We start from the raw sequence: 27,683 nt of genomic DNA, 5'->3' as shown, positions 1-27,683 counted from the left end.
TTCACTGAGAAATAAGAAGTAATTGACAACTTTTATAACATTTAAACCAGCTTTTAATCAGTCAACAAAAACACTGACAAGAAATCAAAACTCCATAAGGAGTCAGCACATCCTGAGCCTCATGTTCAATAACACACTAAGATTGAACAAATATAAATACATCAGGTTAACAATAAAACTCACCCCTGATGCAGCAGAGAAAAATGAAAGAAAGTAAAACGGCATGAAGCGGTCGCATTATGCTCGGCTGCTCACTAAACACAAATGTTTCCAAATTTGTCCTGCGCAGTTTGTAGAGCACAGCAGACAGCTGTGCTTTTTGCTTGGTTGAAGTCCTTGATACTCCTGCACCGATTTTCAAAAGGATTAGAGACAAGCGAGGCGGTTGTGCGAACGGGAAATAAAAAGTATTGTGCAAGAGCAGCTCTTCTGAAAATAGTAAAGTGACTTTTTGCACACATATGGAAAATATTTAACACCATCTGTCACATGGACTACCCGAATCCAAACACTTTTTGTAGGTTTACAGTGAAGATGTGAGGGTTGTTTTTTTTGGAAGTGGACTTAAATATTTTTGCATATGTCAAGAGTTGATTGTAAGATCAACTGCATGAAGAAGGAAAACATGACAGCTAGTAACCACCTGCATGTTACAATATGTATGCTCTCACAATATGACTATGGAATTGAGGAAAAATAAATATTCAAAAGTATTTCTTACACTTAAATATATTACAAGGTGTAAAAGATGTCAATCACTTAATGTTAGACATATAATCTATGAGCAATGAGAAGCATACTGTAAAATATCCAGCAGCTGGTGAATCATTTTCCCCACACAGGTCTTGAGCTTTGCTGTCATTTTACCAAAAATGATGTAGAGAGATGAATAACCATCCAAAAATAAATAAGCAGGTGTAACCACTCTGAAAAGTTCCTGTCATGTTGTGAGCACAGAAAGATTAGTTTCTCTCTCCTCTGGTGGTCTGGGGAGAAAATCAGCTCCTGAGGTGCGGAGGAGAGTCTGTAAATGTCGGACCCTGGCTGCATGAAGAAGCATTTTTGGCCTCTGTTTCTCCAGCTCGGTGGACAGTCTGTTGATGTCCTCCTCCAACTGTCAACATCGAAAACATCAACAAATGTGACATCTAATGTGATATCTAAATATAATGTTAAGAGGCCCTCTTAAATAACCTCTGATTGCTAAAATTTTCACAACCAAGATTTATGGTTCAAATGAGACTTCAGAGGAATGCATGGACAATTTAAGCCATCAGTAACAAATTAACCCCTGTATGTCCAGGATTCAAGTAACAGCAGCAGCCAGGTTTACTCATGCCACCATATCACTTGTTCTTACTATACCATTAAAATCCAATATTAAAAGAAAATGATCTATGTGTATACTTTTGTTGAGCTAAGCACATCCTTTTCCCCTAATGTGCTCAAGGTTTCTGTCAATGCTTCCATATCTGATATTTTCAATTATTAGTTACTGGTGGTCATGTATTTTGAAGATGATGATGGGAATGGGAATGGGAATGATGGGAATTGTCAGGCAACAGGTGGGGCTGTTAGCTTAAGAGACTGTTTTGGTCAAATTGCAGCAAACTGTACATCAGGGTTAATTTTAAAATCGATGCTGGGAACAATGTTCCATATCTTAAAAATGTAAACCTGCTAACATATATCTTGTGTCTTGTTTTGAAAATGACTACATAAATCAAGGTATTATTATTATTATCATTATCATAAATATTATTATACACATGCAAGTGATAACCAACTGTGCCCTAGGGAATAAAATATTACCTTTTATGTTACCTGCTTAACATAAAACCAATAACAAACTTATCTTACCTCCATCAACTCTTGACTAACAGTGCTTTTTTCCATTTGCTCTTCCTTTCCACTGGTATGCAGCCAAGTTTTCAATACCTCTTTCAGCCTTTGCCATGCCCTTAAGGGACACACACACACACACACACACACACACACACACACACACACACACACACACACACACACACACACACACACACACACACACACACACAATCATTCACAATATTCAGTGTATCAGTGCCAAAAAGGAACATGAAAAAAATTACATGAATGAAGAAAGTGGTCATTCAGGCTAGGTAATCCCTACCGGAGCTGCTTCCTGTCCTGCTGGAAGCCCTTCATGTCCAGTTGAATTCTGAGCAGCTCTCTGGTCAGGGTTGATGTTGGGTCATCAGTCTCTACCCCAGCAAACGGCTCCTCTGCACCCTGAACCTCAGCTCCTTCACTGGCTGCTCGCAGACAAACCCCTTGAGGAAACATCACAATATTTGGCTTGACTGTGGTCCTGTGGTACTTTTTAGATAAACCAGGCTTGACACGGACATGCTATTTTTTAATACTTGTCCTGAGATAGAAAAGAATAGATACCATACCTGAATTACTTGATGAGTAGGAGACAAAATGATGCGGCGGCACAAGTGAGGCATCTCCAGGACTTGAGTTGCTGGTCTTTCCCGGCTTGGAAATAACAAAAAAGAAAATTCAGACAACAACTCATGGTGGTACAGTCCAAGTCAAGTGACATAATTTAGCACTGCATACCCAGTATCCCAGAGGTCATTACCTTAAGTTGAGAATTGGTGGTAATGAAAGCTGATGGAGGTAAAAGGACATCCTGGTTTTGCCGTCCCTGGGTAGAGGGCATGTGAGGCTCTGAGTGTGCCGCAGCAGAAATGAGGGTGCTCTGGGTCACAGCTGGAGGCTTGGGGTTCATGGGGACTGTAGGAGGCTGGAGGCAGAGTCTCACAGCAGGGAGGCCTGTGTGTAAAGAAGAACCTGGCTCCAAGGGAGGTGGGATTGTATGTTGGTGGCCTCCGATATGGTTCTTAGTATTAGTGCTGGTGACTGCCTGCCCTTGGATACTGGCACAAGAAGAAAAAGCCATTACCAGTGCCTCCTGTTTTGTGCAATAGTATGCTGTAATTCACTTGGTTTCTATGTAATATTCAAAGAATATGTGGTGCATGTTGATTATCTAAGATCTGGCATATGCAACACTGATTACATTTAAAAAGTGTGGTAAATAAATATTGAGAAGTGCAAATACCCATTATGGTGAAACATTTTGACAGGAGACTCAAGCAGTTCTTTGCAGCGACGCGGCTGACATCTAGCAGCGCGGGTTTGAGCCCTGCACAAGATCACAATCTCTGTTAATTCTGAGCACATGTTCAGCACAGATTTACAACCTGTCAGAGGCTCAGACTGCAGCCCACACTCACAGCTCCCTGAGGACCCCATCTTCAGATCTGCGTGCTACCGAGTCGGAGCAAGAGAGCCCATGCAATGTGCTCGGTGAGCCAGGTGCAGGCAGACAGAAGGTCACGCTCTTTTTAGGAGGTAACTCTCCGACCCCTTGCGTCCTGCCCGCTTTGCATAGCGTCCGCTGCTTCCATCGCATGGCGCATCGCCGAACCACTCTCTGGATGTGCTGTGAGCTCTGCGGGGCATAGTCAGAGAAGACAAAATGACACTGAAATGACGAGAGAAAAAAAAGGAAAAACTGAAAAACAGCCCCAGAAGAAAGATGACACCTTTGTTTCCTCATAAAGCTGTTTTTTTTAAGTGTACTATATATTTCATATTCTGTTGTTATTTTGTCAATAACAACACTTCACTAATCAGTGTGCATGCTTTCAAAGGAAACTGAGTACACACACACACAAACCCACTTGCTCTTGGCTGCGTTCTGCAAGGCTAGAGGTGAAGCTTTTCATGTGAGAGACATATGTCAGGACGTGCGCCACTCCCTCCCTCAGCAGCTGATCTCTGTAGAACTGAGCAGCTCCAGCCAGACGCTCGTTCTTCTTGTGCCGCTCTGTGACCCACAGCCTCCACGCCAACACCACCTACAGCAGATTCACCGAGCCGCATCAAGCTGTGTTAAGCCTCGTGAGCACCTACTCTGCAGCTTTTCTGTTTTTTGACGGTGGAACAATGATGTCATTTAGGAAAAGTATCCACGCAGTTAGCCAGGATGTAATGCGCTAAAGTGACAGCTGGTAGTTTGTAAACATCCCTGCTTTTTGTCTGTTAAATTTTCTACCAAGGCTTTCAGGAAAATATGTGCACCCAGGTGTTACCTTGGCCTGGAGAGTGAGGGACCAGTGCCAAAGGGCCAGCTCCGTCTGCTGAGCCTCTTTCCTTCTGTGCTGCAGCTGTTAGAATGAAGTTCAACACTGAATCACTGCCAAGAGTTATACCTCACCAAAGCAAAACACATATATTTGACTGTTTGATATGGATGCTAATTTTCTATATGCAAAGCTGAACAAGCTGATCAGTTGTTAGAAGATGGCTCATTCTCTCATTTTGCTTCATATGCTGCCTGCCAACAACAATTTTTAGTGTTGAAATGTGAAAAGGAACATTAGCCAACCTCTGTTTTCCACTGCTCAAAGTATCTCTGGCAAGTCTTTAGTCTCAGCAACAAGAGTCCTTGTCGTTTCATTACCTATGAAAAAAAAATCTTGTCAAAAAAGGGATTTTATGACGCCAACAAGCGGTATGGATTTTATAACTGTTATGGCATAAGGGAGCATTAACCTGATGTTTATGATACTGGTGGTGATGCTTTTTCCATGCTTTCAGTGCGTGAGAAAGAAGTCTGGAATAATGGTGCTGTCTGGCTTTTTCTGAATCCATCCTCTCGGTCCGAGCTTTTCTTGTTTGCTTCCTCCATTGGTTGAAGATCCCTCGTAATGACACTAATCACAAAGAGCATCAATAATTAGAAACAGTACAGTGAGACACACTAAATCTTCTAGAGAGAGCAAATGCGGGATTTTTGCATTATATGGCTGTTAAATCAATACTGAGAACAAGCAAGCTACAATGGATGTTTACTAAACCCAAAATTTCAAATTTAAATTGCCAATGAGATTATTATAATTAATAACCTGTGGGGAGATCAACAGCGACATGAATATGAGAACCAATTAAACGACATGTTTCAAGTAATTTCTCCCTATCAAACTGCAGAGCTGTGAGTAAAGGACATCAATTAACAATAGAAGTTACAGTCAAAATACTAAAACACTAACAATGCATTTATTGGAGTGAAAAGTGACACTATCATTTGAATGAATTATGTACATATAAAGTGGCTAAAATGGACTGAAGACTACATATAAGCAGTCATTATAACATTCTCATATGGCAGCATGTCAGCCTTGGTTACCTTGATTTATGTGGTTTTGAGCCCTGGTCAGTATCTCCCCCTGCTGGTGGAGTTTTGACACAGCACAAGTCGCAGCTACTCTCCAAGCAAGAAGCACCTTGGAAAATTTAAACCAAAGTGAGCAAAGCAGATAAACTGTGGCAAAGCAGGAGCCATGGTATTGCAGATGAAAGCATGATGAGCAGCCAGCTCTATCACCTTAAGTTGAAGGTGATGCTGGAAGTGATTCTGGGCTTTTTGCTCCATGATTCTGGTCTCTGCCAGAAGCGAAGCGTTCTCCCTCCACGTGGCGAGAATCCTCCTGCAGACAGACAACAGAAATGAGGGAATGAGGCTTGGAAATATAATCCAATTGGAGAGAAAAGGAGTGATGGACACAGCAGTGTATTAATCCTTTGATTAATCCTCGTCACACAGCACATTAAAACTCTTCCTCTCTAGAAACATTCAAACTGTGACTCCAGGCTTTGGAGGAGAATATCAGTGATGGTGTTTCCTACCTGAGAAAGCAATGTGTTTTCAGTGCGTTCATCTTCTCCGCATGACTGTAAATCTGGGCCATCTGCAGCTGGTGTTTCTAAGGGTACAAGAAGGTGCAGTGTTTTAGCTTTCAACCAAAATTTATTGCTTCAAAAACTTCGAAAACGTGACTAGAACATGCCAATGTACCTTCCAGGCCTCCAGGGCATGTCTGAGAAGTTTAGTCTCGTGGTAGTGCTTCATCTGCTCCAGCCTGCTGTGCTTCACCCGCTTGCCCTGAACAAACTGATCAGCAACACTGAAGTCATTAACAGAAACTTGAGGCAATATTGTTTCATTATATGTACATCTTGTTTCCCAATTTTTTAAAAAAATCAAGTAGAATGACATAATTTATGAGGTCATTACCAATGCCTGTGATGTCTTTATATATGAGATATACACCTGTCATGGTCTGGCCATATTGGAGAAATCAACAAAAGCCAGTAGCAGTGTTTATAGGCAAATACGAGCTAAATGCTGATACCTCAAGGCTCTGGTGCCTTTTGAGGCAGAGGTCAGGCAACCAATGATGCTTCACACATCTAAATGAATTTCATGATCTAAATATGTCTCACATGAAGCAGTTTCAATTTCATATTCAGTCACAAGGTGAAAGAATTGAACTCCATCAGTCAACGGGGCCGCAACTCACCAGTATTTTCATTGTAGATTAAACTGTCAATACATTTTTGGACATATCAATTGATCAGTCCATAAAGTGTCAAAAAACAATGACAAATGCTCATGGAAAGTGGCATCCCCAGATTGCTTCCTGAATCTGACACGCACCTCTCTAATAATAATGAATTTTATAATGATATGAATGGAAAAAAGTAATCAAATCTTAACATCTTAGTGGCCTTTTGGTGAAGCTGCAATCAGCAAATGTCACTTGATAAATGACTAATAAAAGGTTACACTCCCGCACACCATCTGCACTACAACATTTTATTTATGCAACAGTTGGTCAATGCGCCAAAGCACTGCATAAATAAAATGCTGTAGTGCAGATGGTGCGCAGGAGTGTAACCTTTATTTGCAAATTTCTGCCAGCATCCGTCATTCAGGTGTGCATAAGAACCATTTGATTTATTGGTTTGATAAATGACTGAAATGATGTTAAGATAATTGAGATTAAAACTGTCTGCCAACTGACTAACTGATTAATCGACTATTTGTTTCAGTACAGTCACAGAGCACCTGCAGACACCTCTGAAACAACACTTTTATTTCTGTTTTTTTTTTTTTTTTTTTGAGCACAGAATTGTTTTATTTGCCAGGGTGCAAATATTTCCAGATGACACTGCGAAACACTGGTCTGCCAACCACACAGGACTAAGAACAGAACAGAAACCTCTTTCCAGCGATCCACAGCCCATCTCATGCGCCGCAGGTCACCCTGATGACAAGCCTGCTCCTCTCGGTTTCTCCTGGTGTACAAATAAACAAATACAAATAAACAAATGTGTCACCAAAAGGCTCGCCAGCTGGCCGTTCTAGTAGTCTTGTACTGATACCAATCATTTCACTAGCATTCAGTTTTGTTCACCTGTCCCGTATCTCAGTGCTGTTATCCTTCCACTGTTTCACTGTCTTCTGCAGAAGCCTGTGCATGTACAGACTGTCTGAAGCCCTCTGTTTCTCCCTCTCATCGATTTGCTGCTGCGTTCGCTGCCTCCAGTGAGCCCAGGCTCTGTGCGCATGGCACCTCTCCTCGTGAAGAATTGCCTAGGAGCAGCAAAACCAGGTCATTTCTTTGCATCTACTCCACACCACAGCCATGTGACTTGAAATCGACAACACGGAGTTTGTGCACCCATACCATCCGCACAGAGAGCATCTCCTCCTTCCGCTTTTCTGACTGTTCCCACCAGGTGTAGAAGACCCAAGTGTACTGACGCTGGCTGTACAACAGTGAAACAAATCAGGCAGGCAGACCAGACAGATAAAGCATCTCTCCTTGGTTTGCGAATATAACAAAGTATGAGTACAACACACATGTTGCCGCAGGGCAACATGTGAGAAAATGATAATAACTCACCGATTATAGACTTCAGCCTTCTCTCTTCTCTTCTTATGCAGTCTTCTCTGAAGGGTAAATTCAACCCAGGAAGTGAAACACTGCGGTAACATGCGTTGAGCGAACCAGGCCTCTGCACGATGCTCCAATCCCTACAAAACAAAGCATAATCCCTATGAATAAGCTGTCTATATACAGGAATTAAAACCAAATAGACAGATATTATGAATCAATGTTTGCCTAAACTTTCACATCAGCCATGGAAAAATTATAATAAACCCATGAAAGTCATATTATGTTGGAAATGCACAGAGAAAGTAATCAATTGTTCAAAAGTAAAGAAATACATCAACAGCCAAATGTAAGTAAGTGAATGACACACTGTTGAAAAGTGTATTCAGTTGATAAATCTGTAATTATGTTTTATACACAGTAATGCTGCATTGGATCCAAAAACTCTTTGTTCGTCAGAAGTATAAATACCTGCATGTATCTGCGTTCAGCAAGCTTTTCTGTCCAGTGGCGAAAACAGCTGCTCAACAGTGAAGTGCTGAGGTGAAAAATAAATAAATAAATAAAATTCTGATCATCTGAGACACTGTATATGCCAGAAACTGAGAATAAACAAACAAAAGAAACAAACAAACACCTGTAGTGTGTCAGTGCCATTTGTACTTGTGGATGAAAAGCCTTGTCTTCGGCCTCCTCTAGGCGGTCCTGCCATAATCTCCAATATTTGCTAGTTATCTATGAAACCCCAACAAAAACAAAATGCACAGACCTTTAGTGGAACCTTCAAGTATTTTCCTGGCACTGCAATCTCAAGATAATCGAATGATCAACAATTACAGTTTGACAACAATGCTGCACGGCCATGTTCTTGTTCAATCGATGCACTTTGCTCCAGCTGACGTTAAGGGACAGCCCCTGCAACCCAGCACGCTGTAACGAAAACACACTGGAGTAAATACATGAAATAATAACACTCTGCAATCTCATATTAGCTTATTTTTCCCTTCTTACCAGCAGCTGAAGCTGGTGGTGTTGAGTCGCGATGTGGTTTCTTTCAGCTTCCTCTCTGCACAGATTCACATCTACCGCGGGGGTTAAAGAATTAAACAATGCAGGGATTTCATGTCCTGCAGTTCATGATGCAGTATGATGCTGTTTTTCGGCGTGAGAAGGGAAGCTTGTGTTTTAGGATACAAGTTCTCCAGCGCTCCAGGGCCCAGCGCTGGATGCTCTGCTTTGACAAATGTCCTGCAGCCTGCTGGCGGTCCTCCTCGCTCCATTTGCGATACAATCCATTGCGCCATTTACTCCAACACCCCCTGACCAGTCTGAGATGCTGGGCACGCACAGCCACAGCTATATCACAGAGTCAGAGATGCAATAATAATGGAGAGCTGTCAGCGATAAAGCTTCAACAAGCACACAACCACTTACATAAGAGCTCATGTTAACATTTAAATGAAGCCAGGAAGGGAATGACAGTAATAATGACCTTGTGGCTGTTTCTTTGCTTGTCGGTACGATACATAACGAATCCATTGAGTTAATGCTTTTCTCCTCAGACCAAGGATGAAGTGGAGTGAAGCCTTGGATTCCTTCTCTCTCTGAGAGCAGGCAGCCGTGTGCAATTCTTTCCACTTAAGCCATGCCTGAGACAAAGAAAACCACCACACACATTACCACACAAAGAAGGAAATGCCAGGAATGCCATCTATTAGGGATGGGAATTGGCAGCAACCCTGTGATAGGATCCAATTCACGATACTTGGGTGCAATATGTACAGTAATTATTTAACACACTGGAATATGGAAAACAGCTGAATCCTACCTACAAAGACATTATAAGCACTTCAGTCAAATTTACTTTGAGCTTTTAACATTTTCTGCAGGCCTAACGATAGAAACTGACCAGCAAAATGAAAAAAGTGTGTTTTTTCCTGAGTAGTCTTACCCTAATGTGGGCAATACGGGCTTGTGAGTTGTCACACCATCTGTTGCAGTCTATGCAGCAATGTTTTTTTTAACATCATGATTAAAAGACAAAATATGTCCAAAATAAAGTCACAGTCACATCCATTCAGTCATCTTGGTGATATAAAAAAGATCAATTAAATAAATAAATAAATATTAAAAAATCATGATTTATAACTGAATAGATGTTTTTTTTTTTTTTTTTTTTTTTTTTACCTATACCTGTATATAGTCAAAACATGGCTATAATATAAAAATTTCTTTATGTGCTGGTCATACTTTTTGAGTTTTTAATTATTTGTTTGTTTATTTTCTCATTTTTCATACCTTACTTGTATTGTTAATATTTTTATTTTGCTATTTTGAGTTTTATCTATTTCTTATTGGCCTTACTCCTGGTTTTCCTCATTCTAAACTGATGAGATTTATGGTAGTTCCTGTTTTTATTGGGTGTTTTCTATTTATTTATTGGGGCTATTGTTCTGTTGTGTGAAGCACATGTGTTTGCATGAAAAATTCCATCTAAATAAATTCAAATTGACTGATTGATTGATATGTTTACCATTCTCTGTAACGTCAGTGCCCGCTGCTGCAGGGCCTGCTCCTCCAACGCGTGCAGGTCATGACGCTGCTGCAGCTTCATCTGCCACGCGCTCCACGCTGAACTGCACACACAACAAAAACAACAAGGTCAAGTAAACTCTCAGTTGTCTTTAGTGTAGGTCTTGTTTGTAAAAAAAAAAAAAAAAAAGAAAAGAAAATAGTAATCCGGCAAAGTGTTACCGAAGAACTGCAAGTTTTTTCTTTTGCAAAGCAGATTCATTCATCCTGCGCTTCATTCGTCTCATCTCCAGGAAAATCTCCCACCTGTCCCACACCAGGTGCATCCGTCGGTCCTCAGCTAGTGAGGGGGACACATTGATACAAGTGATATCAAACAAGACGTAAGGTGCGAAGATTAGAGTAGGAGGCTCATTTTATAATGAGTTAAATTAGTCAAAATCCCCTTACCAAAGGACTGGGCATTTTGGACTTTCTTCTTCTTTTCTCTCTGCACAGACACAAAGCCTCTCCAGCTGTGGAAAATCCAGTTATAGAGGTAATACCTAAAACATAGAGGACAGGGTTAGCTACAGCCATTTCTAACCAGCCTGCAGAGATACAAGGATAGTACCAGTGAAGCTCCAGGCAAAGTTATTGTAGTTAACTAAAACTAGGTGTGGAAAAAAACAAAAACAAAAACAAAAAACATTTTAGTTAAATGAAATAAAAATAAAAACTAGACTTAAGAAAAAAAAATTAAACTAACTGAAACAATATTGTGTACTTATAAGACTAACTAAAATAAGGTAAAAATATACAGTCTTTAGTTTTAGTCTTTGTCAATTTGGTCAAATTTGTCAACACAACCAGCATGAGGAGACGTCGGTGCTGGTAATTATTTAGACTGGGACGTCAACATGACTGAGTCAGCTATAATAAAATAACTAAAACTAATACTGAAACTAAAAGAAACGCCTAAAAGTAAACATTTGCAACACTATAAACTAAACTGGAACAAGCAAACCTACTCTGGAAACTACCGGACACCCAACTGAATTGAAAACAAAAAATAAAAATGAAACAGAAACAGAAATAAAAATAACTAATGAAAAATAATAATTAAAAAAAAAAAATGGTTTCAGGGGCCACACAGTCACCTGTAATGACACTGTGCCCGCACGGTGAGACTCCACTCCCTCCTACAGCTCCACCACTCATCCCTCCAGGCTCCAAAGGCTCGGAGCAGGACCACCCTGGCATGGTGGCACCTGTGTGGCAAACACAACATCCTCCCGTGTTAGACACCTGTGCACCTGCTTGGACATTACAAATCACCAAATATGTTGTCTTGTTGAACTTAAACATCCTGATTCCTGAAAACAAACAATCCTAAGTCACTCTCCCTAAAGCAAAATGAGTTGTTACCTGGCTTTCTGAGGATGGACTCGACCAAAAGTGTTGTAAATCCATTTATTCAGGAACTTCCTTGCCAGGTGCCTGTGTTATAGGTTGGTAAATTCAGACAGTGATGATCTTGGTAGCTTAAGTATAATGCAGTGTAGTAGAATTGGGTTTGTTTGCACCTTATTCTCAGCTCCTTGAGTCTCCCACCTCTGTTCCAGGTGTATCCAACTCTATAGGGGACCTTTCGGCTGTGCACCTTGGTTTCACCGCCGGATCTGACAGTACTCACCCGGGATTTCAGTGGTTGCGGCTTTCTCGTGTTAGTTTGCATTGTATTAATAAATAAATCACGGTGTGACTTCACTTTGTATAGAGCCAGTTAGGGCTCAGCTGAAACTCAACCGAATAACACAATCAATCTTGGGATAAAATAAACGAATAGAGAGAAGTGACGCACATTCCCGTCCGCTGCATGACAAAATTATTGTTATTGTTTGGGTATCCAAGCCTCCGCGCGTTTGTTTTTCGCATCAAGCGCACACGGGAAGTGACGCTGGGAGCCGTTCCAGGTGACATGTTTTCATGGTTTAAACACAGCGGCACAAACACATCCAACCCCAGCTGAGCCTGTGGATGCTGGAGACACCTCTCTGTCGTCTTGCTGGTGTTTGACTGGTCGTGCCACAAAGCTAAAACAAAGGTTAAGCCTGCACATATTGTATTTTACACTCTGTAAGGCTGTTTACACTCACGCGCAGTGCCTGTCAAATCAACGCGGAACGCGCCCACGGTCCTTCTAGAATGACGGCTGTTTGTTATGTAGTGTCTGGAGCGCCCGCCGGGACGGAGCAGCGCGTTTAGACTGGGAAGCGGCTACTCAGAAGAGCCAGTGATATAAATCGAGCACATCCAAAGACAAAGAATAGTTGCCTCATGATAATGCCTGCTGAGTGCGTCCAACTTAAATATAAAATATGTCGATACACGCCAGCGTAGATATATCCAATAGTCAATACAGTTGAAAGTAGCTACGTTTGAGCTCACCTTTACTCCCGAAGTAATCTCACTGTCACATGGCTCATACGTGCAGGGCTAGTGTCAATTCTACAAAGGCGCCCTGGGCACCAAGTAATCCTTCCTAGGACCTTCTTAAAGCGGTGATCAGAGGAAAATCGCTGCTACGACTTAGAAAACAGAGAAAGAGCTGACATTTATTTGAGATTACACAGTCTTGGCACGAATTATTTTGCTATTTACATCTGAGCTATTGCGCTTAGTTACCTCGGCACAGCATTCATTTGCTGAAACTACTCCAGCAACCCAACCGGCTTTGAATTTCGCACTTGTTGGCTGGGCATTATTCCATTTCCCACAGTTAGCTAGCTAGCTAAAGGGAGCTAGACTAGCTAGCTAGCTAACTAACGTTCACTGCTACTTGACGGCCGGCAGCGTTTAAACTAAGTAAGTTGTCCATTTGTTGATTTTTAAGCTACACAAGCCAGTCAGGTGTACAGCAATTGTGGATACTAACGATACGACTTGTTTTTAATCGCAAACCGTGGCTTTTCACTGATGTTTTGGCTAACATTTAACGTCAACGTTACGCTTATGTTTTGTTGAAGCTTAATTAAGTGCGGATAGCATAGGTGGCCTTCATCTGATGGGGAAAACGTCAACAGTCTGTAATTTAGGTATTTAAATTACTGATAAATACGACAGAATTTCCGCGGAGTCTTCCCAAAATCCGCTCATTTCCAAGTGAGACGCTACGGGCAGTTCGCTAATGAGGCAATTTAGCACAATTGACATGTCACTTCTCTCCGGCCGGTATCAATTAACCAGCTAATTAGTTAGCATTGTTTGCTGAAAATGCCTCCATCGATATCGACGGCCCAGCCAGGTTACGCTTGTCGTTGCTTTTTGTTTGAATTTCCTTTGTGTACTCAGTTTGTACTTACATTATCGGCATTTTGCTTTGCCAAGCCGTGGGAGAATGTATTAATGCTCCTTTATCTAATCAATATCTGAGAATAATGGTTACACCACCACAGGCGGTCTAGGACTAAAGTGATGAGTATCAATGATGGCAATCAAGTATTACTTAAGACTAACCACATGGAAACATCAGTGAACGCTTGTATTCATCACTAATGGTCATTATTTTGAAAATTGTACCAACTAATGAATGCATTTTCGACAGGCCTACTGTTATTGTTGGGATAGAAACTGTGAAATTTGCCTGGTGTCCTGAGTCAGTCATGGAGAACGATGCCGGTGCTGAACTGAAGAATGGTGAGGCTGCTGTGAGCCAAGTGAAGGAGCCGTCAACAGCCACAACTCCTTACAGATACACCAAGGTGATGTGAGGCACTAATGGCAGGACAACACCAAGGCTAGTTTGTTTCACAGAGATTAACTGAGCATGAGAAATAATTTGATAAATTGTTTTGCAGGAGGAGCTTCTGGAAATAAAAGAATTGCCGTGCTCCAATGAACGGCCAGAATGTCTCTCAGAAAAATATGACAGGTAAGAGTTGATTTTGTTGAATGTGGAAACACCATTCAACAATAGAGTGAAATGTGCATTTGTTCTTATTGCCAAGAATGTCCTAAAAGTAGAAACAAGGGAACAAAGGTTAATCTTGTCAAATGAGACAGCCTGGATGTACGCCATCAAGAAGATATGAGAGACCAACTTGGTGGCTGCTGTTGACAGTAATCATTTTGACTTTCTATAGGTTAGTTAAATTACAGTTTGAGTGATACCCCAAACCCAAATACAGTGTCTTATTTATTGGCAACTCAAGAGTGTGCAAGAACACCGAACTTGCAGGAGGTTAAATAATTGTAACTAAAATGTAGACACTGGGAAAGTGTTCTAAATTTGGTGTTTTAAAAATGTTCATTATCATGAGGATTATGCTTCGGTGGCAAAAAGACTTGATCAGACACTGTTGTTGAGTTATTATATGGTGTTAACTGGAACAAGTGCCCCGTAAGAAGCAAAAATAAAGATGCACCATCTCCTACAGATTGCCAAAAGGACTCATTAAAATAGATCTATAAAAGTGTGTATCAAATGTTTATTTTTGTGTCAAGAGAGTCTATATTGTCATTAGTTGGCCAAAATATTTTATACATTGTAAAGGGCATGCACTGCCGTGGAGTTATGTAAACAGAGCCTGAAGAGCTTGCTGACATTCATTTGCATTTGCTTGCACGTTGAGCCCAAATGCAGTCCATTCAGAAGCTTGAATGAAATCTTGACAAAAGTGCAGCTGTAAGTGGATTGGTCAAGCACTGCTTCTAATGTTATGGCTTCCCCTATATTAAACTGATGGGATTTGTTAAATTTACGTCTGTTATGCAACATCATAATTAGATTGATATGTTGAACAAAAACAGCTTTGTTTGGTAAAGCCTTGTGACATTGTATATTAGAATTTGCATGTTTGGGCTGCATGTTGCCACATCCATGTAGCAGTGTTGACGTGCTTGAGTCGACATTGGTTGAGTTTGAATGTCTGAAATGTAAAACTCCATGTCAAAGTGGATTGTAACACCATTTTAAGAGTATTCTCCTTTTTTAAAATTATTTCTTTTGCTTTGTGTTTACTCAAGGAAGCCATTGTTTTTAAATGCAGTTTCTGATCAGGCACTTCTTGCCACACTGTGGTCAACATTTCCCCTAAGGGTTTGCATGGATTGCATTCAGAGATGCAAGTGAATGCAAATGAATCATAGCAGATGTTGACATCATTCAGCTTGCTGATAAACATTTTGATAAATCTGTATTGCAACCTTTCAAGGCCACTTATTTGGAAATACTAGGCTGTCTTGTTTATGTGGGAGGTTTTTTTTTTTTTTGCCTCGCTTGGCAACTGTTTGTCATCACTACTTGAGACAACTTTCACAACCACATTCAATTACTTCTATTTCACGAATGTCAATTGAGTTGCTCTCTGAAATTATTTTAACTCGGTCTGCTTTTTCTGCGGGTGCCAATTAATTTCAGTTTGAAGTTTTTAGGTTTTACTGAAAGATCCCTTCCCTCTTTCTCCTGTTTGAATCAGTTCTCTGGGCTGGCATGAATACGTATCAACCTTTTATATCAGTGCTGAACTGTGTTTGTGTGTATTGTAGTTTGATTGCTAGCAAACTAATACTGATAGTATCACTAGCAGGTGGCACCCAAGATTCATCTCAAGTCTCAGAAGATCAGTGTGTAGGTTTTTTTTTTTTTTTTTTTTTTTTTTTTTTTTTTTTGTAAAATTGGCTTACTCAGTCTCTGGTGTTGATCTCCTCAGTTTGATCCATGGTGACTTACTCAGAACATGTTAAGTGTAGAATCCTATTTTTCTTTTGGATTTTCTTTGTGAATGCGTTGGATATTTCTCCTAATTGTGGGTATAAATGATATTTTGGTTCAGTGATGGTGTCTGGGACCCTGAGAAGTGGCATGCCTCACTGTATCCGACCTCAGAACGAAGTTCTCCAGTGGAAGGTTTTAAAAAGGACTATGTGGATGACAGAGGTCCTTTGAAACGTAGAATTCAAGGTAAATGGCTATTTTAAGAGGCCTAACCCAGAAATGTATAACTCTTGCCCCACTAATGTTTTTATTTAGGTTGAAACCAAAACATTTCAAGTTGATGTTGTGGTATGCAGAAGGATATTTGTGCTAGAGGAGAGCTAATGACAAATCTTGAAGAAGTGAAAATACAATCCAGCAACAAGTTTCTGTAATTATAATAACTCAAGCAGTCACTGAAAAGGAGCAGTTATGCATTATGCCTAAACATATGATTATATTTACACTTCACAATATTGCCTTTGTGATACATATCATAACTGTCTACATTTTAAGTGTACATGAAATAGAAGTTATTGTTAGAAAATTATAGTATCATCATATCAGTCTTTTGGACGTTTGCATGAAGGTTAGACTTGAGTATTGCTTGGTACAGTGTTGTTTTTTTTTTTTTTTAAAGGTGTAACTTGTGATTGGTAAAATATGTGAAACACAGCCTTTCCTTATGTTACATTGCTCTCAGATCCTCGTGAGCGACTAAAGGAGGATGATCTGGATGTCATACTCAGCCCGCAGCGGCGCAGCTTCGGAGGTGGATGTCAGGGCAACGCTGCACCTGCATCCCACGCCCGTCGCCCTATTAGTCCCTTGGAGAATAAAGAGAACGAGAGTCTTCGTCTGGGAGGGACACGCAGAATTGGCAGTGGTCGCATTATTGCTGCCAGAGCCTTTGAGAGAGAAGCCCGTGTGGAGAAAGAGAGGGAGCGTGAGAGAGATTTCAAGGATAAAAGATTCAGGGTTGGTATATGTTGCTTCATTTCCTTGAGTCCATCAAGGAAGCGCTTCTCTCTGTTAAGATGGTGTGGTTGGCATCTGTTTAAAATATTGAAGCAAATTAAAAGTAAATCAGCAAAATCACATAGTCTTTCTTTATAGAAGCAAAGTCTTTACCGGATAAGACTTGAAGGAGAAAATGTGCAGATGAGATGAAACACTTAAATATATACAAATTTTTGTTTTTCACTCAAATTTAACTTATTTTGTAAGTGATTCTAGTTAGATGAATGCTTCGATCCAACTTTGCATTCAGTATCACAGAAACTAAAACACTAATGCAAGTGTTTTTTGGGTTCACTGAGAGGAGCAGAATTTCATGATTGATCAGACAAACTTCTTGCACACCTGAAATAAGTGACTAGTCTGCGTCAGGTGTGTTCCTGCTTTAATATATTCAGCAGTGTTTGAAGATATTTCCCATGCATTCTGCAGATGCACTGACTTGCACTCTGTCTTCTCTCTGTCCCATGCAGAGAGACTTTGGTGACAAACGTGTTTTTAGTGAAAGGAGAAGGAATGACTCGTATGCAGAGGAGGAACCAGAGTGGTTCTCTGGAGGTCCCACAAGCCAGTCTGAGACAATTGAGCTCATTGGATTTGATGACAAGATCCTTGAAGATGATAAGCGCAAGTCGAGGCGGTCAAGGAAGCGGACAGAATCTCTGAAAGAAGGCATGTCATAGCAGTCTGTTAACATTAGTTGTCAGAACTTAAGCCATGTAGATCTATTAAATAGTTGTGTTGCAACAGTTTGGTTTTGAGTAATTTGTTTGTGTTTGCAGTAGTGGAATGTAATGGTGGTCAGGCCGGGGAAGGTGATGTGGTCAGAGACTCCACAGCTGATCAGGAGGTTCCACACGCTGAGATTCTGCCGGAGCAGCCAGCTGGAGACTTTGACTTCAACGAGTTCTTCAATCTGGAGAAGACCATGCCGGGACTGGCCTCTGTAAGTCCTGGGGTGCACTGTGAGGTTTTTGGGGGCTGAAGGTGTGCACATCAGGGATGGTGTCTTCAGTTACACGTACAATCATATCTTGGTGATTTTACTGCAGTAAAAGCTGAACAGTAGAGGTCTTCAACTATTTATCCACGTCTCAAAACCAGAGTTTGTGTCACAGACGATTTTATATATACTGTGCTAAGATTTTCTCAAGATGTTGCTGTCATTTTGAAATACATGCCAAGACCTTTGTCTGAGGTTTGTACGACTGTCCGAGATCCAGAGACCTTGTTGATCTTGGAAATGTTTTAATAGCTACACCTTGTGTAGGTCGAAGAATTTGAAAATGAATACCTCTACTGCACAGGCTTGAGCTGAATGAACTTGATCTAAGGTGGTGGCCTTGTCACTGGATGGTGCATGTTGTAAATATATTGCCAGTGGACTATTGCATGGGGGCAAAGAAGGGTATAAACGGTATTGGGTTTCAGAATGTGATGCAGCAAACCAAATTTATGCCCATCATTACTGCAATATTAGGCCAGTTACTTGTTTGAAAATTAAGTGAAAGACGTACAGGCTGGTTTTTGGCATTAAGTCAACACAAGGCCAACCAGCAATGCATCCAGTGAAACAGCCATCAGTCTTCTAGCACATTTTGTGCTTAACAGAAGGAAAGCGCTCTGAAAGTAAGTTCCACATTCGTTTTCACAACCTTCTCTGTCCTGTTTTGGGGGTTACCCGCTCTGTCTCAAAAGCACCTGTTTGTGTCTTGCAGATGATAGAGGATGTTTTGGGGGAGGGCCCTGTATCGGCTAGCCGCTTCAGTCAGTGGTTCTCCAGCAACCTGAGCCCTTCAGGCAGCCACTCCAGCAGCCTGAGGTCCACTCCCCATGAGGAGCTGGAAAGACTAGCAGGTAATGAGTGTCATGAATATGTTCAGCTGGTCCAGACAGTTTTGGCCATACAGGGCTGATGTTCATCATGCAACAGTATTAGTCAACATTCCCCAGATGACATGTTGCACACTGTTTCCTGATTTTCTGTGGAAGCCCCATTTGTGAGTATATGTGTGTTTCAAGACAGTTCAGAACTATTCATGTCCCATCAGGTGCATGTCAAAGTAGTCCCTCACACTTGGGTAAAGGTTACATAAAATCTGCCTCTTTTTTTTTTTTTATTCAAATGAGAAATATATTCAAAGATGACATAGGCCAAGTTAACAGGCTGTTCAACTGTGAGCAAAGAATCCCTAATGTCCCTGTATTCTCCTGACATAAGATAACTAAGGTAGCTTATCAACTAGAGAGAGCTGAGATCACATTCAGATAAACTGCTAATTAGCCAAGGTCTGAATGTTACTGCCTCTCTTGTGCAGTGGCACTTTAAAGGAGGTGTGCTTGTTATACCTTGGAAGGCTAAAATAACTGAAGACTTTCTCTTTTAAATCACAAATGTTATATATCAGACTGTGCCATAGCTTGTGGTCTCAACAGACGGTCTTACTGAATTGCAGTATTGATAGTGTACTGATGTATTGATGGCTGAAAAAAGCTAGGCATGGTTACAGATTACACCTGTAATCTCCCAGGTTAATGTCATTTAATATCTTAACACTTGAGGCCGTTTTTCCCCTCTGTAGGGCTTGAACCACGCTGCACCTCCCCTAGCCAGGGCCCTGCCCCATACTTCACACCTATTCAATCATCTGACCGCAAGGAGAAGGTGGACATCCTGGAGTTGCTGCACAAGGCCAAAATAGACTTGAAGCCCCTTCTGTCCAGCCTGTCAGTCAACAAAGCACGGCTACGTGAGAGCAGTGAGTGTGAGCTGACTAAACGCTTTCACAGTCTATTTCCACAAGCCACAAAGCCCTGTAAAAATCTGAAAAGCAAGATCAACAACTGAATTGGTTATGCTATCGTCAAAAATTTATAATAGTAGTTATTAATCAGATTCAGTGCCCTTGATAACATGGCTGCTATAGGGAGCTTAGTGGCATGTAATTAATAGAGTAAATACAAAAACGTATCAAAAGCCACATACTCAAAGCACAGATTTACTATTTTCAGCGAAACTGAAACCTTTCATGATATTGATGGTATTAAGTTTTTATTCTGTTGATTCTGTGCACTTAACTCTGTATCCACACTTTATTCTCAGCTAATTCGGGGGTAGTGCTGTCCTTGGAGGAAGTGGAGGGAGGAATGAAGGGGATGAAGCTGGGGTCAGAATCACAGGTGCGAAAGGTACCTCCTCCACAGAGAGGAAATGGCAGACCCTTCATGGCTGAGCACTTGGAGGAAGCTTTAACTGGTGGCTCCAGTGCCCGGCCTCGCTCACGTGATGCTGACATGTCAGCCTTTAATAAACTGGTCAGCACCATGAAGGCAAGTGGAACTTTGCCAACTCACCCCAAAGCCAACACAAACAATGTAAGTGTCTCTGTCTTGAAAATAAGTGTTTAAAGCTGTGCATGTGTCCTTGGAGGTCTTTGAACACACATGCTGCATACAGTCTATTTTAATCCAACTAAAGAAAGTGTTGTCAAGACAAGCGATGGGCATAAATTTGTCTCTTGAGGTTGTGTCCAATGGTTTGAATTTCAAAGGATGTGTGAAAGCTATAAATGTCCTTTTTATGCAAGTCAGTTTCTGGAGAATTATTTTTTGAAACATTATACGATCAGACTGGAACCACATTAAACCTGTCATGTTAAGTACATGCTTATTTGAGAAAAACAGCAGTTGTATTGATCCATAATCATGACTGACATGCACAAGGGACACTTAGTTATCTCGGGGAATAGTTCTACAACCCCCAGTCTCAATGGGCAAGCAGTGTTATAAATGGGAGGATTTGTTAGTCACCTAATTTATATACTTGTGATTTTCATGGCAGTTGTTGCGATTTCAAAACCAATTTGATTGTCAGTCACTATCTTATGCACTTCAAAGTTGTCATCCCACACATACTGCTGCATGCCCAGTGGGATTGTTTTTGAATGAAAATGGTTGCTTGTCAATTCCATTACATTACACCTGCCCTTGTTGCTTCCTCCCTGTGCCGCTGCAGCAGCCTTCAGACCCTGCTCTGGTGACACTGCCTGAAGGTCAGGTGCCTACTCAGCAGCAGAAAAACATATTCCAGGTGTGTATTTTGTATACTGCCCAGTCTGGCTAATGCGTCTTTCAGTGCAGTGTATTTTGATTAGGCTGGTAATTGTTACATGGAGCTCCCATGGAGAATATGTACTCAGTCATGCTAGCACTGTAGCTTGTTTGCTAAGGTACACATGTGTGTGAGTTGTAGGAGCTCCTGGGAGGCCAAGGTCCTCCTCGAAGCGGATCCCCTACACTACTTGGCAGTTTGTTGGCCAGCTCTGAAGGCCCCACAGCTCCTGCGCCTTTACATGGCCTGCTACAAAAAAACCCCTCACCTCCTCTCTTTCCACAGAGGGCACCTTCACCGGACTACTTCCACAGTCGATTGCAACCTTCAGCAGGTAAATTCATTTCAAAGGTGATGAATAATCACTTTGGAGTAGGACTGAACGGTCATGTTTGACAGATACTGTGATATGATTCACAATTTTAGTGTGTGATCATTTTTGCATTTTCATTGCATAAAATGAGATTTTTATAATTCATTTAGGTCTGAAACATGTTTTCTTACCTCTGAAAATGATCTGGTAAAGACATGTCTTTAGCAATAATGCTTCCTTTGAGGTGGTATTGTCACCCATTTTACCTTTGTTTAAAAACTCACTAAAACTGCAATTTTAATATTTTAATATTGCAAAATATTTTGGATTAACTGTACTTTTGAGTTCAGTTTAGAGTATGAGCCCTGCAACACACAGAAAATGCAATGTAATGAAACAGAAAAATTGTCAGCAAGCACATCAGCTAGTGACACATGTAAACCAGCTCATACCAGTCAGGAGCTATTAAGTTTTCCCATACCAAATATGAGGTGGATGTAAAAGCTGCTTTGTAGCAGTTGAAATGTTTTGAACATTAAATGAGGAATCAATATCAACTTAAACTGTGAGCCTATTCTTTTAAAGCTGGGAAGGGGTGCTGTAACAGTTAAATTGAGTTAAAATAGGTTAACTGGGTTAAATCAAATCAATTTGAATATCTTGATACAGAGCTTATTCATCAGTTGAATCCCTGAATTGATCTTGGTTTTCTGAGTATGTAGAGTTGGACTATATTGTGTTGATTGGTGTAGTGTGTTGGTCATGTTAAGTAAGTACATTAATGTAACTGCTTTGGGGTTAGGTTTTTAATGTGAAGAATATTTTAATGTACCAGGTGGGAGAGTTCCCTGTACAGCATTAGTGCTCTAAGAATCTTTCATATCAAAGTAAAATTGTTACTGTAACTGAAATATCCCTAATCAAATGCATATTGAATTGGAAATCAAATCATTTTGGGCCTTGTCTGTAATGCCCATCACCTTGTGAATTGATTCAATTGTGCCACTGATTCAATTCAGTGGTACAACCTCCCACATTAGTTCAGCATACTGTGTTTTTGGTTGGATGGATATTTATGGAATATGCTGTTTTGTCTAAAAGTATTTATCCTGTGCCTCCTACAGGGTTTCCTGTGGCTTCGCAGCCCATGCTGCCAGAACAGTTTGCTGACATGCACAGGTCTATCAGCCCTGGACCCACTGCACAACAGCAGGTAACATGGTGTTTGGACAAAACTCAGGTGTACACTTGAGTCATTGGCTAGATTTTCTGATCATTGTGAAGGGGTATTCCACAACAGTATTTATCCCTGTTTTCGGTGCTCTTTCTGTAAGCTAAATTGCTGAATTAAAAAAACTGTTAAAGGTGACCAAAAAAATCTACTGTAGTTTCAGTAGAAAAATAAATCAGAACTCAACAAAAATGTATCCACACTTTGACAAAATAATGGTTTGGGTTTTTTTTTTTTGTTTAAATTGTTGGATAAGTTTCAACTGTTTATCATTTGCACTGTTGCATTTTTGCTTGTTTATCCAGATGAGGGCGCTCTCTATGGCTGTGAATCAGGCAGACTTGGAAGCCCTGGCCTACCAGCAGGATCTGGCTCTACAAGGCCACCACCTATTCCAGTCTAACTATAATAAGCAGCCACAGGAAAAGACCTATCGAAATAGGTTGGTTTTGAAAACAACCAAAGAAATTCTGTACACTCTGACAGCTCAGTTATAGTGCTGTTGTGCGCACATCTTGTTTGAATGAGATCTCACATCCCTGGCTCCTTAGTTGACCGGCTGTTTATCTCTTAGGGAGAATTGCTATGTTTAGGCTAGCTAGTTAATGGTAGTAACTGAAGTGTTGGCAAATACAAGTCTTACTTACTCACTTACATCCACAGCGAACATACATAGATATGCCATTTAATAATAAATGGAATGATTGTATAAATACAATGTAATTCATTATTAAATGCCATTCAATTATTTTGCTACTTATTTCCATACATTCCTGCAAACCAACAGATGAACCCAGAAGTATGTGCTCCTCTTCACTGCACACAAAGACAGGGTTATGGAAGCTGTGTGAAAGGAATGTGATCATTTATACTTGAATGTGAAATTCACATTCAAGTATAAACTAACTTATCAGATAGTGCTCCAAAATAGATGATTTTCAAAGTGTCTGACCCTGACTGCCTGAGCTGAATTTATTTGTTTATGGTAAAAATGGTAAACTTCTGCTCCTGCAGAAAAACATACCGTAGCTTTTATTTTACTGACAGTTATGTATTACTTTGCCGTTTGAGACAGATAATCCTGACTGGATAAGCTAAATGTCTGATGTGCTTGTGATTCACAGACAGCCACGTATAAATCGCTCCCCTGGTCCTCAGCCTGCTGGAAGAAACTCTCCAGGCAACGCAGTCACCAGTATGGTGAGCAGAATTTTTTTTTTTTTCTTCAGATAAAGGTATCGCTCTGAGCTGTCCAGTTATGACAAACTAAGTTTCTGCACTCTAAAAAATATTTTGTGGATATGTATTAACTTTACGACAAAATGCAATGGCTTTATAACTAAAAAGCACCTGAGTATAAAATCCTGTATAACAGTTGTGTAATACTTGTATTTCAGTTGTCACCATCATTTACGCCCACATCTGTGATCCGAAAAATGTACGAAACAAAAGAGAAAACTAGAGATGAACCAGGTAGTCATCCAGAGGGCAAGGAGGAGGCAGCAGCAGCACACTCCCAAGATGGTACGCAGCTTTTGTGCCCACCACGATGCTATTGTTGTTGTTATTATTATTATTATTATTATTATTATATCACTTAAAATACTAGAACTTGGGTTAAACAATTGGATCTGTGTTGTGTGATTACAGATAGCAGCTCTCCAAACTCATATTTGGAAAGCATGGATGGGAGTGCCTCCCAGTCTGGTGGGGTGAAGGCCTGCTCTACTCCTTTGTCCTCACAGATGTTGCCTGGTAAGGACCACGAGCGCCTCAGGCCAGGCACTGCTGGACATCATACTTCCACCATGGTATCTTCAGGGCCAGCCTCAGCCTTCCCTCGTCCCATCTACCCAGTACCGCTGCTATCCCATGTACCCATGGTGCGCCCTCCCCCACCCCAGCTTCACCCCAATGTGGTGCAACGAATGCTAGCACAGGGTATCCAACCCCAGCAGCTTGGACCTGCTCTGTTACAAGCGGGTTAGTGTTTTTTAAACAGCCATATTGCTTTCAATACAATTAATGTACTTTGAATGTTGCTGGTTATTGACTTGATGTTACATCTTCGACCTACAAAGGTAATGCAATTGTTTTACTGCTCCACACCAGGCATATTTCCACCACATGTTGACCTTGCACAACTTCAAGGCTTGCCCCCTGCCCTGCTAGGACAGCCATTATACCCTCTAGGTGCAACAGGGCATCCTCTTCTACCTCCCAGAGCCAACACGCAGATGCAGCTAGCAGTAATGCAGCAGCAGCTTCAGCAACAGAGACCAAGTGAGTGGAAGCAGTGTGAGATTTGGGTATCATTAAGTTTGAACACATTGTAGCAGCAGCATTGCTTCCCCTCTTAGACTTTATCTGAAGCCTCATCAATTTAGCTGGCAAATGAGTCCCTTTTTTATGTGTAGGCTGTTCTAAAAAAAAAAATAATTGTGCTATCAGAGTGTAATTTTTGTGATAGCACAGGGACTCTAAACAGGACTGCCAGGTCTGGAAATATAGAAAAAATTGGTAATGTCAGTTTGGTAATTTATTAAGATTAGACCATCATGTGATGTCATTCTTGGGTTAGGAGAAAGATGACCAAAATCTTTTAGAGAAAAGAGACATGACCCACAAGAAACATGTAATTTGGAAACTGTAAGAACCTGTTAGAACCCTCACAGTAGATATTGGTGACCATTTGAATCATTGTTTTGTTTTGTTTTTTTTCCCCATCCTAGCCAGTTGTAAAATGTGGCTGTAGAATAACCTGGTCACTCTAATGGCATGATCACTTGTTTCTTTTAATGGTTTGGAAATAATAAATCTTGGTGATATCCACATGATGGCAATGCTTCAGCTCCATATACTGCAAAGCAAAAAGTAGCAGTAGAAGATCTAAGTGTGTCATCAAGCATTGTAAGAGACATCTTAACTCAGTTCTGCTTTCTGTTAATCCTTTCATCTTGTGCCGACAGTATTTTTCAAACATTTTATCTAAAAGTTGATATTGGACAATTCCTTGACTGTTTGGTGAAACTGTTTATCTTGAATCTCTTGCAGTACATCCAAGTGTCCCAGGCCCTCAGTCGCAGAGCCAGGGCCCTCACCGGACAAACAGCTCCCAGCGACACGGGGGCAGTCCCCCTCTAGGCCTCGCCAAGTGGTTTGGATCAGACGTGCTCGAGCAGCCACTCCCCTCCATGCCTGCTAAAGTCATAAGTGTAGATGAACTGGAGTTCCGGCCGTGAGAATTTGAAACACTATGCTGGATAGCAAGATTTTTTTTTCCTTCCATCTCCACCTCCCCATTACTGGAAAAAATGTGAACTTTAATTTGAAAGATGGTGCAAAGACCCAAACAGTCTGACCATGCTTTGTCTTCAACCTTGAAGTCAATGCTTGTGATGAGGAGTATCCTGTCCTTTAGAAAAGGGAAGATGAGGGATGGAGATTTGTTTCTGCAGCTTTTTTTTTTTTTATAACTTGTTTTCTTGCAGTAAAGAATAAGTAAATAATGTATAGTCCCAAATTGTACAGACCATGAGAAATAATCTTATTTTCCCTGTACATAGCTATGGTTTCTTTTTCATGGTATGGGGAAGGTCAAAAACTATCCTGCAGTTCAACTCAAACTGCCAGGGACTGCCAGAGACTAAGTAGAATCACCAAGAGATGGTAGCATTCCTTTGTCTGGTCTTCCTAGTGTTATCCCCCCCACCCCCCACCCCGTACCCCCTGAACTGCACTGAGAAAGGGCTACTGCAAGTCAAAGGTGTTTGATTGTGGAGCAACCCTGAGTGTGTACCCTGCATCATGTGGCATGGTTTGTGGCCCCACTCTGTAGATATGACTGGCTGGAGCATTTCAGGAAGTCGACTGGGGAAGCAGCAAGTGCTGGTTGTGCCTTTCTTTCTGTGTAACCTTTTTTTCTTTTTTTTTTCTCTTTTTTTAAACTGTATCCCCTCACACCTGTCACTGGGGGAGGCTGCACTGCTCACTGTATTGTCAGTTTTTGAGGGTGGTTGGGAATCAGTTTCTGCTTATGTGCTGTTAAGTTATAAAAGCACAAATAGAATTAATAAATAAAATCTTCAGTAAAACTCACAAATTGCTGCCCTGAATGATTATCTGAATTCATTTATCTCAATGGAAGAAACATGTTTGAATATATAAATCTGTATGACAACAGACAACTTTAATTATGAGGCAAAAAATACATGACATTTTGGATTTGTAGCCTAATCAATGTTTGCTGCAATTTATAGGACAATATTTCGAGAATGCGTCGCAGTTTAGCTTTGTAACTTCATCCAAAACATTAGAGGCAAATAACCAACTAGTCATTGTACATGTGAGCGCTTGGAAAAATGAAAACTACCACTCGCAGGTTAAGTTTGACATAATGATGACATCACATGCAATGCAATGCCAGCCACTGATGACCCACCGCTCACAGTTGAAACTACTCTTTGTCATTCCCATAATCTCCAAACCCTGTTTTAATAATTTCCACAGATCATCCGAAAACTGGTCATCCACTTACACCTGAATATATAAACATATATAGAGTATGTGTGTGTGTGTAAGAGCACCTCAGTATCTTCGTGGTCTTTATTTACTTTAAGTTTTCCGCGCAACTATTGTCACGACAGCTTGAATACTGTTTACCTTCAGTAAAATTAATTTACAAGGGAAGAAATTGCCAGCCTGTCAATGGAAAGAGCTTAGGTTAGTGCGCTCGCCTGACGTTTTTTTTCGGGTTATGAATGGGGGAGGGGGTAACAAACAGCCCAGGCAGGAAGAGGGCTAGGGCAACTACATTTTGGCATGTAGACAAAAGACCCCTGCGGTGCTGAGCGCTGCTCTTGAGGAACAACTGCTGATAAATAAGGGACTCAAAAGAAAATTGTCGCGTTCACTGTAACGTAATAGAGAAACCAGAGAAAAAT

At 40.9% G+C, this 27,683-nt stretch overlaps 2 protein-coding genes across 7 annotated transcripts; one reads left to right on the top strand and one right to left on the bottom strand.

Annotated features, from left to right (window-relative positions):
- Positions 1–35: 35 nt before the first annotated feature.
- On the bottom strand, positions 36–12,711 carry sfi1 (SFI1 centrin binding protein). Of its 3 annotated transcripts, XM_030050656.1 has the most exons (32): positions 11,897–12,710; positions 11,739–11,810; positions 11,471–11,581; positions 10,782–10,876; positions 10,554–10,671; positions 10,333–10,435; positions 9,292–9,448; positions 8,994–9,155; positions 8,811–8,881; positions 8,637–8,729; positions 8,437–8,534; positions 8,271–8,337; positions 7,809–7,939; positions 7,590–7,671; positions 7,317–7,495; positions 7,122–7,197; positions 5,915–6,010; positions 5,746–5,822; positions 5,444–5,546; positions 5,246–5,342; positions 4,612–4,772; positions 4,445–4,519; positions 4,149–4,223; positions 3,738–3,914; positions 3,288–3,505; positions 3,113–3,196; positions 2,752–2,927; positions 2,630–2,718; positions 2,439–2,523; positions 2,153–2,312; positions 1,861–1,960; positions 36–1,114 (listed from the first exon to the last, which is right to left on the bottom strand). In XM_030050656.1, exons 1-32 carry the CDS (start codon positions 12,046–12,048, stop codon positions 941–943), a joined length of 3,714 nt encoding a protein of 1,237 aa, XP_029906516.1. In that variant the 5' UTR covers positions 12,049–12,710; the 3' UTR covers positions 36–940. The 3 variants fall into 3 exon arrangements, with proteins under 3 accessions (XP_029906516.1, XP_029906515.1, XP_029906517.1); XM_030050655.1 differs by having other exon boundaries at positions 2,630–2,927; positions 11,897–12,709; XM_030050657.1 differs by lacking the exon at positions 4,445–4,519 and having other exon boundaries at positions 2,630–2,927; positions 11,897–12,711.
- Positions 12,712–12,848: 137 nt separating this feature from the next.
- On the top strand, positions 12,849–26,838 carry eif4enif1 (eukaryotic translation initiation factor 4E nuclear import factor 1). Of its 4 annotated transcripts, none has more exons than XM_030050663.1 (19): positions 12,851–13,178; positions 13,918–14,074; positions 14,171–14,244; positions 16,148–16,275; positions 16,772–17,046; positions 17,559–17,757; positions 17,868–18,031; positions 18,804–18,942; positions 19,668–19,844; positions 20,189–20,460; positions 21,101–21,175; positions 21,482–21,530; positions 22,634–22,722; positions 23,046–23,182; positions 23,865–23,940; positions 24,138–24,264; positions 24,391–24,723; positions 24,853–25,023; positions 25,795–26,838. In XM_030050663.1, the coding sequence occupies exons 2-19, from the start codon at positions 13,976–13,978 to the stop codon at positions 25,980–25,982; spliced, it is 2,772 nt and encodes a 923-aa protein (XP_029906523.1). In that variant the 5' UTR covers positions 12,851–13,178; positions 13,918–13,975; the 3' UTR covers positions 25,983–26,838. The 4 variants fall into 4 exon arrangements, with proteins under 4 accessions (XP_029906524.1, XP_029906523.1, XP_029906522.1 ...); XM_030050662.1 differs by having other exon boundaries at positions 21,338–21,530; XM_030050664.1 differs by lacking the exon at positions 24,853–25,023 and having other exon boundaries at positions 12,849–13,178; positions 21,338–21,530.
- Positions 26,839–27,683: the final 845 nt, after the last annotated feature.

This window comes from Myripristis murdjan, chromosome 5 (genome assembly GCF_902150065.1).
Source record: "Myripristis murdjan chromosome 5, fMyrMur1.1, whole genome shotgun sequence".
Lineage (NCBI taxonomy): Eukaryota > Metazoa > Chordata > Actinopteri > Holocentriformes > Holocentridae > Myripristis > Myripristis murdjan.
Note: the sequence above shows the minus strand (reverse complement) of the source record. Positions and strands in the feature narration are given on the sequence as shown.

Excerpts from the sequence above, each read along its gene's own strand:
- eif4enif1 (XM_030050662.1), top strand. The coding sequence starts at position 13,976 with ATGGAGAACGATGCCGGTGCTGAACTGAAGAATGGTGAGGCTGCTGTG. Across the intron at positions 16,276-16,771 it reads TTTGAAACGTAGAATTCAAG|ATCCTCGTGAGCGACTAAAG; the intron begins GTAAATGGCTAT and ends CATTGCTCTCAG. Across the intron at positions 22,723-23,045 it reads GACCCACTGCACAACAGCAG|ATGAGGGCGCTCTCTATGGC; the intron begins GTAACATGGTGT and ends TTGTTTATCCAG.
- sfi1 (XM_030050655.1), bottom strand. The coding sequence starts at position 12,048 with ATGCAAACTAACACGAGAAAGCCGCAACCACTGAAATCCCGGGTGAGT. Across the intron at positions 5,547-5,745 it reads AAAACACATTGCTTTCTCAG|GAGGATTCTCGCCACGTGGA; the intron begins GTAGGAAACACC and ends GTCTGTCTGCAG. Across the intron at positions 5,343-5,443 it reads AGCATCACCTTCAACTTAAG|GTGCTTCTTGCTTGGAGAGT; the intron begins GTGATAGAGCTG and ends AAATTTTCCAAG.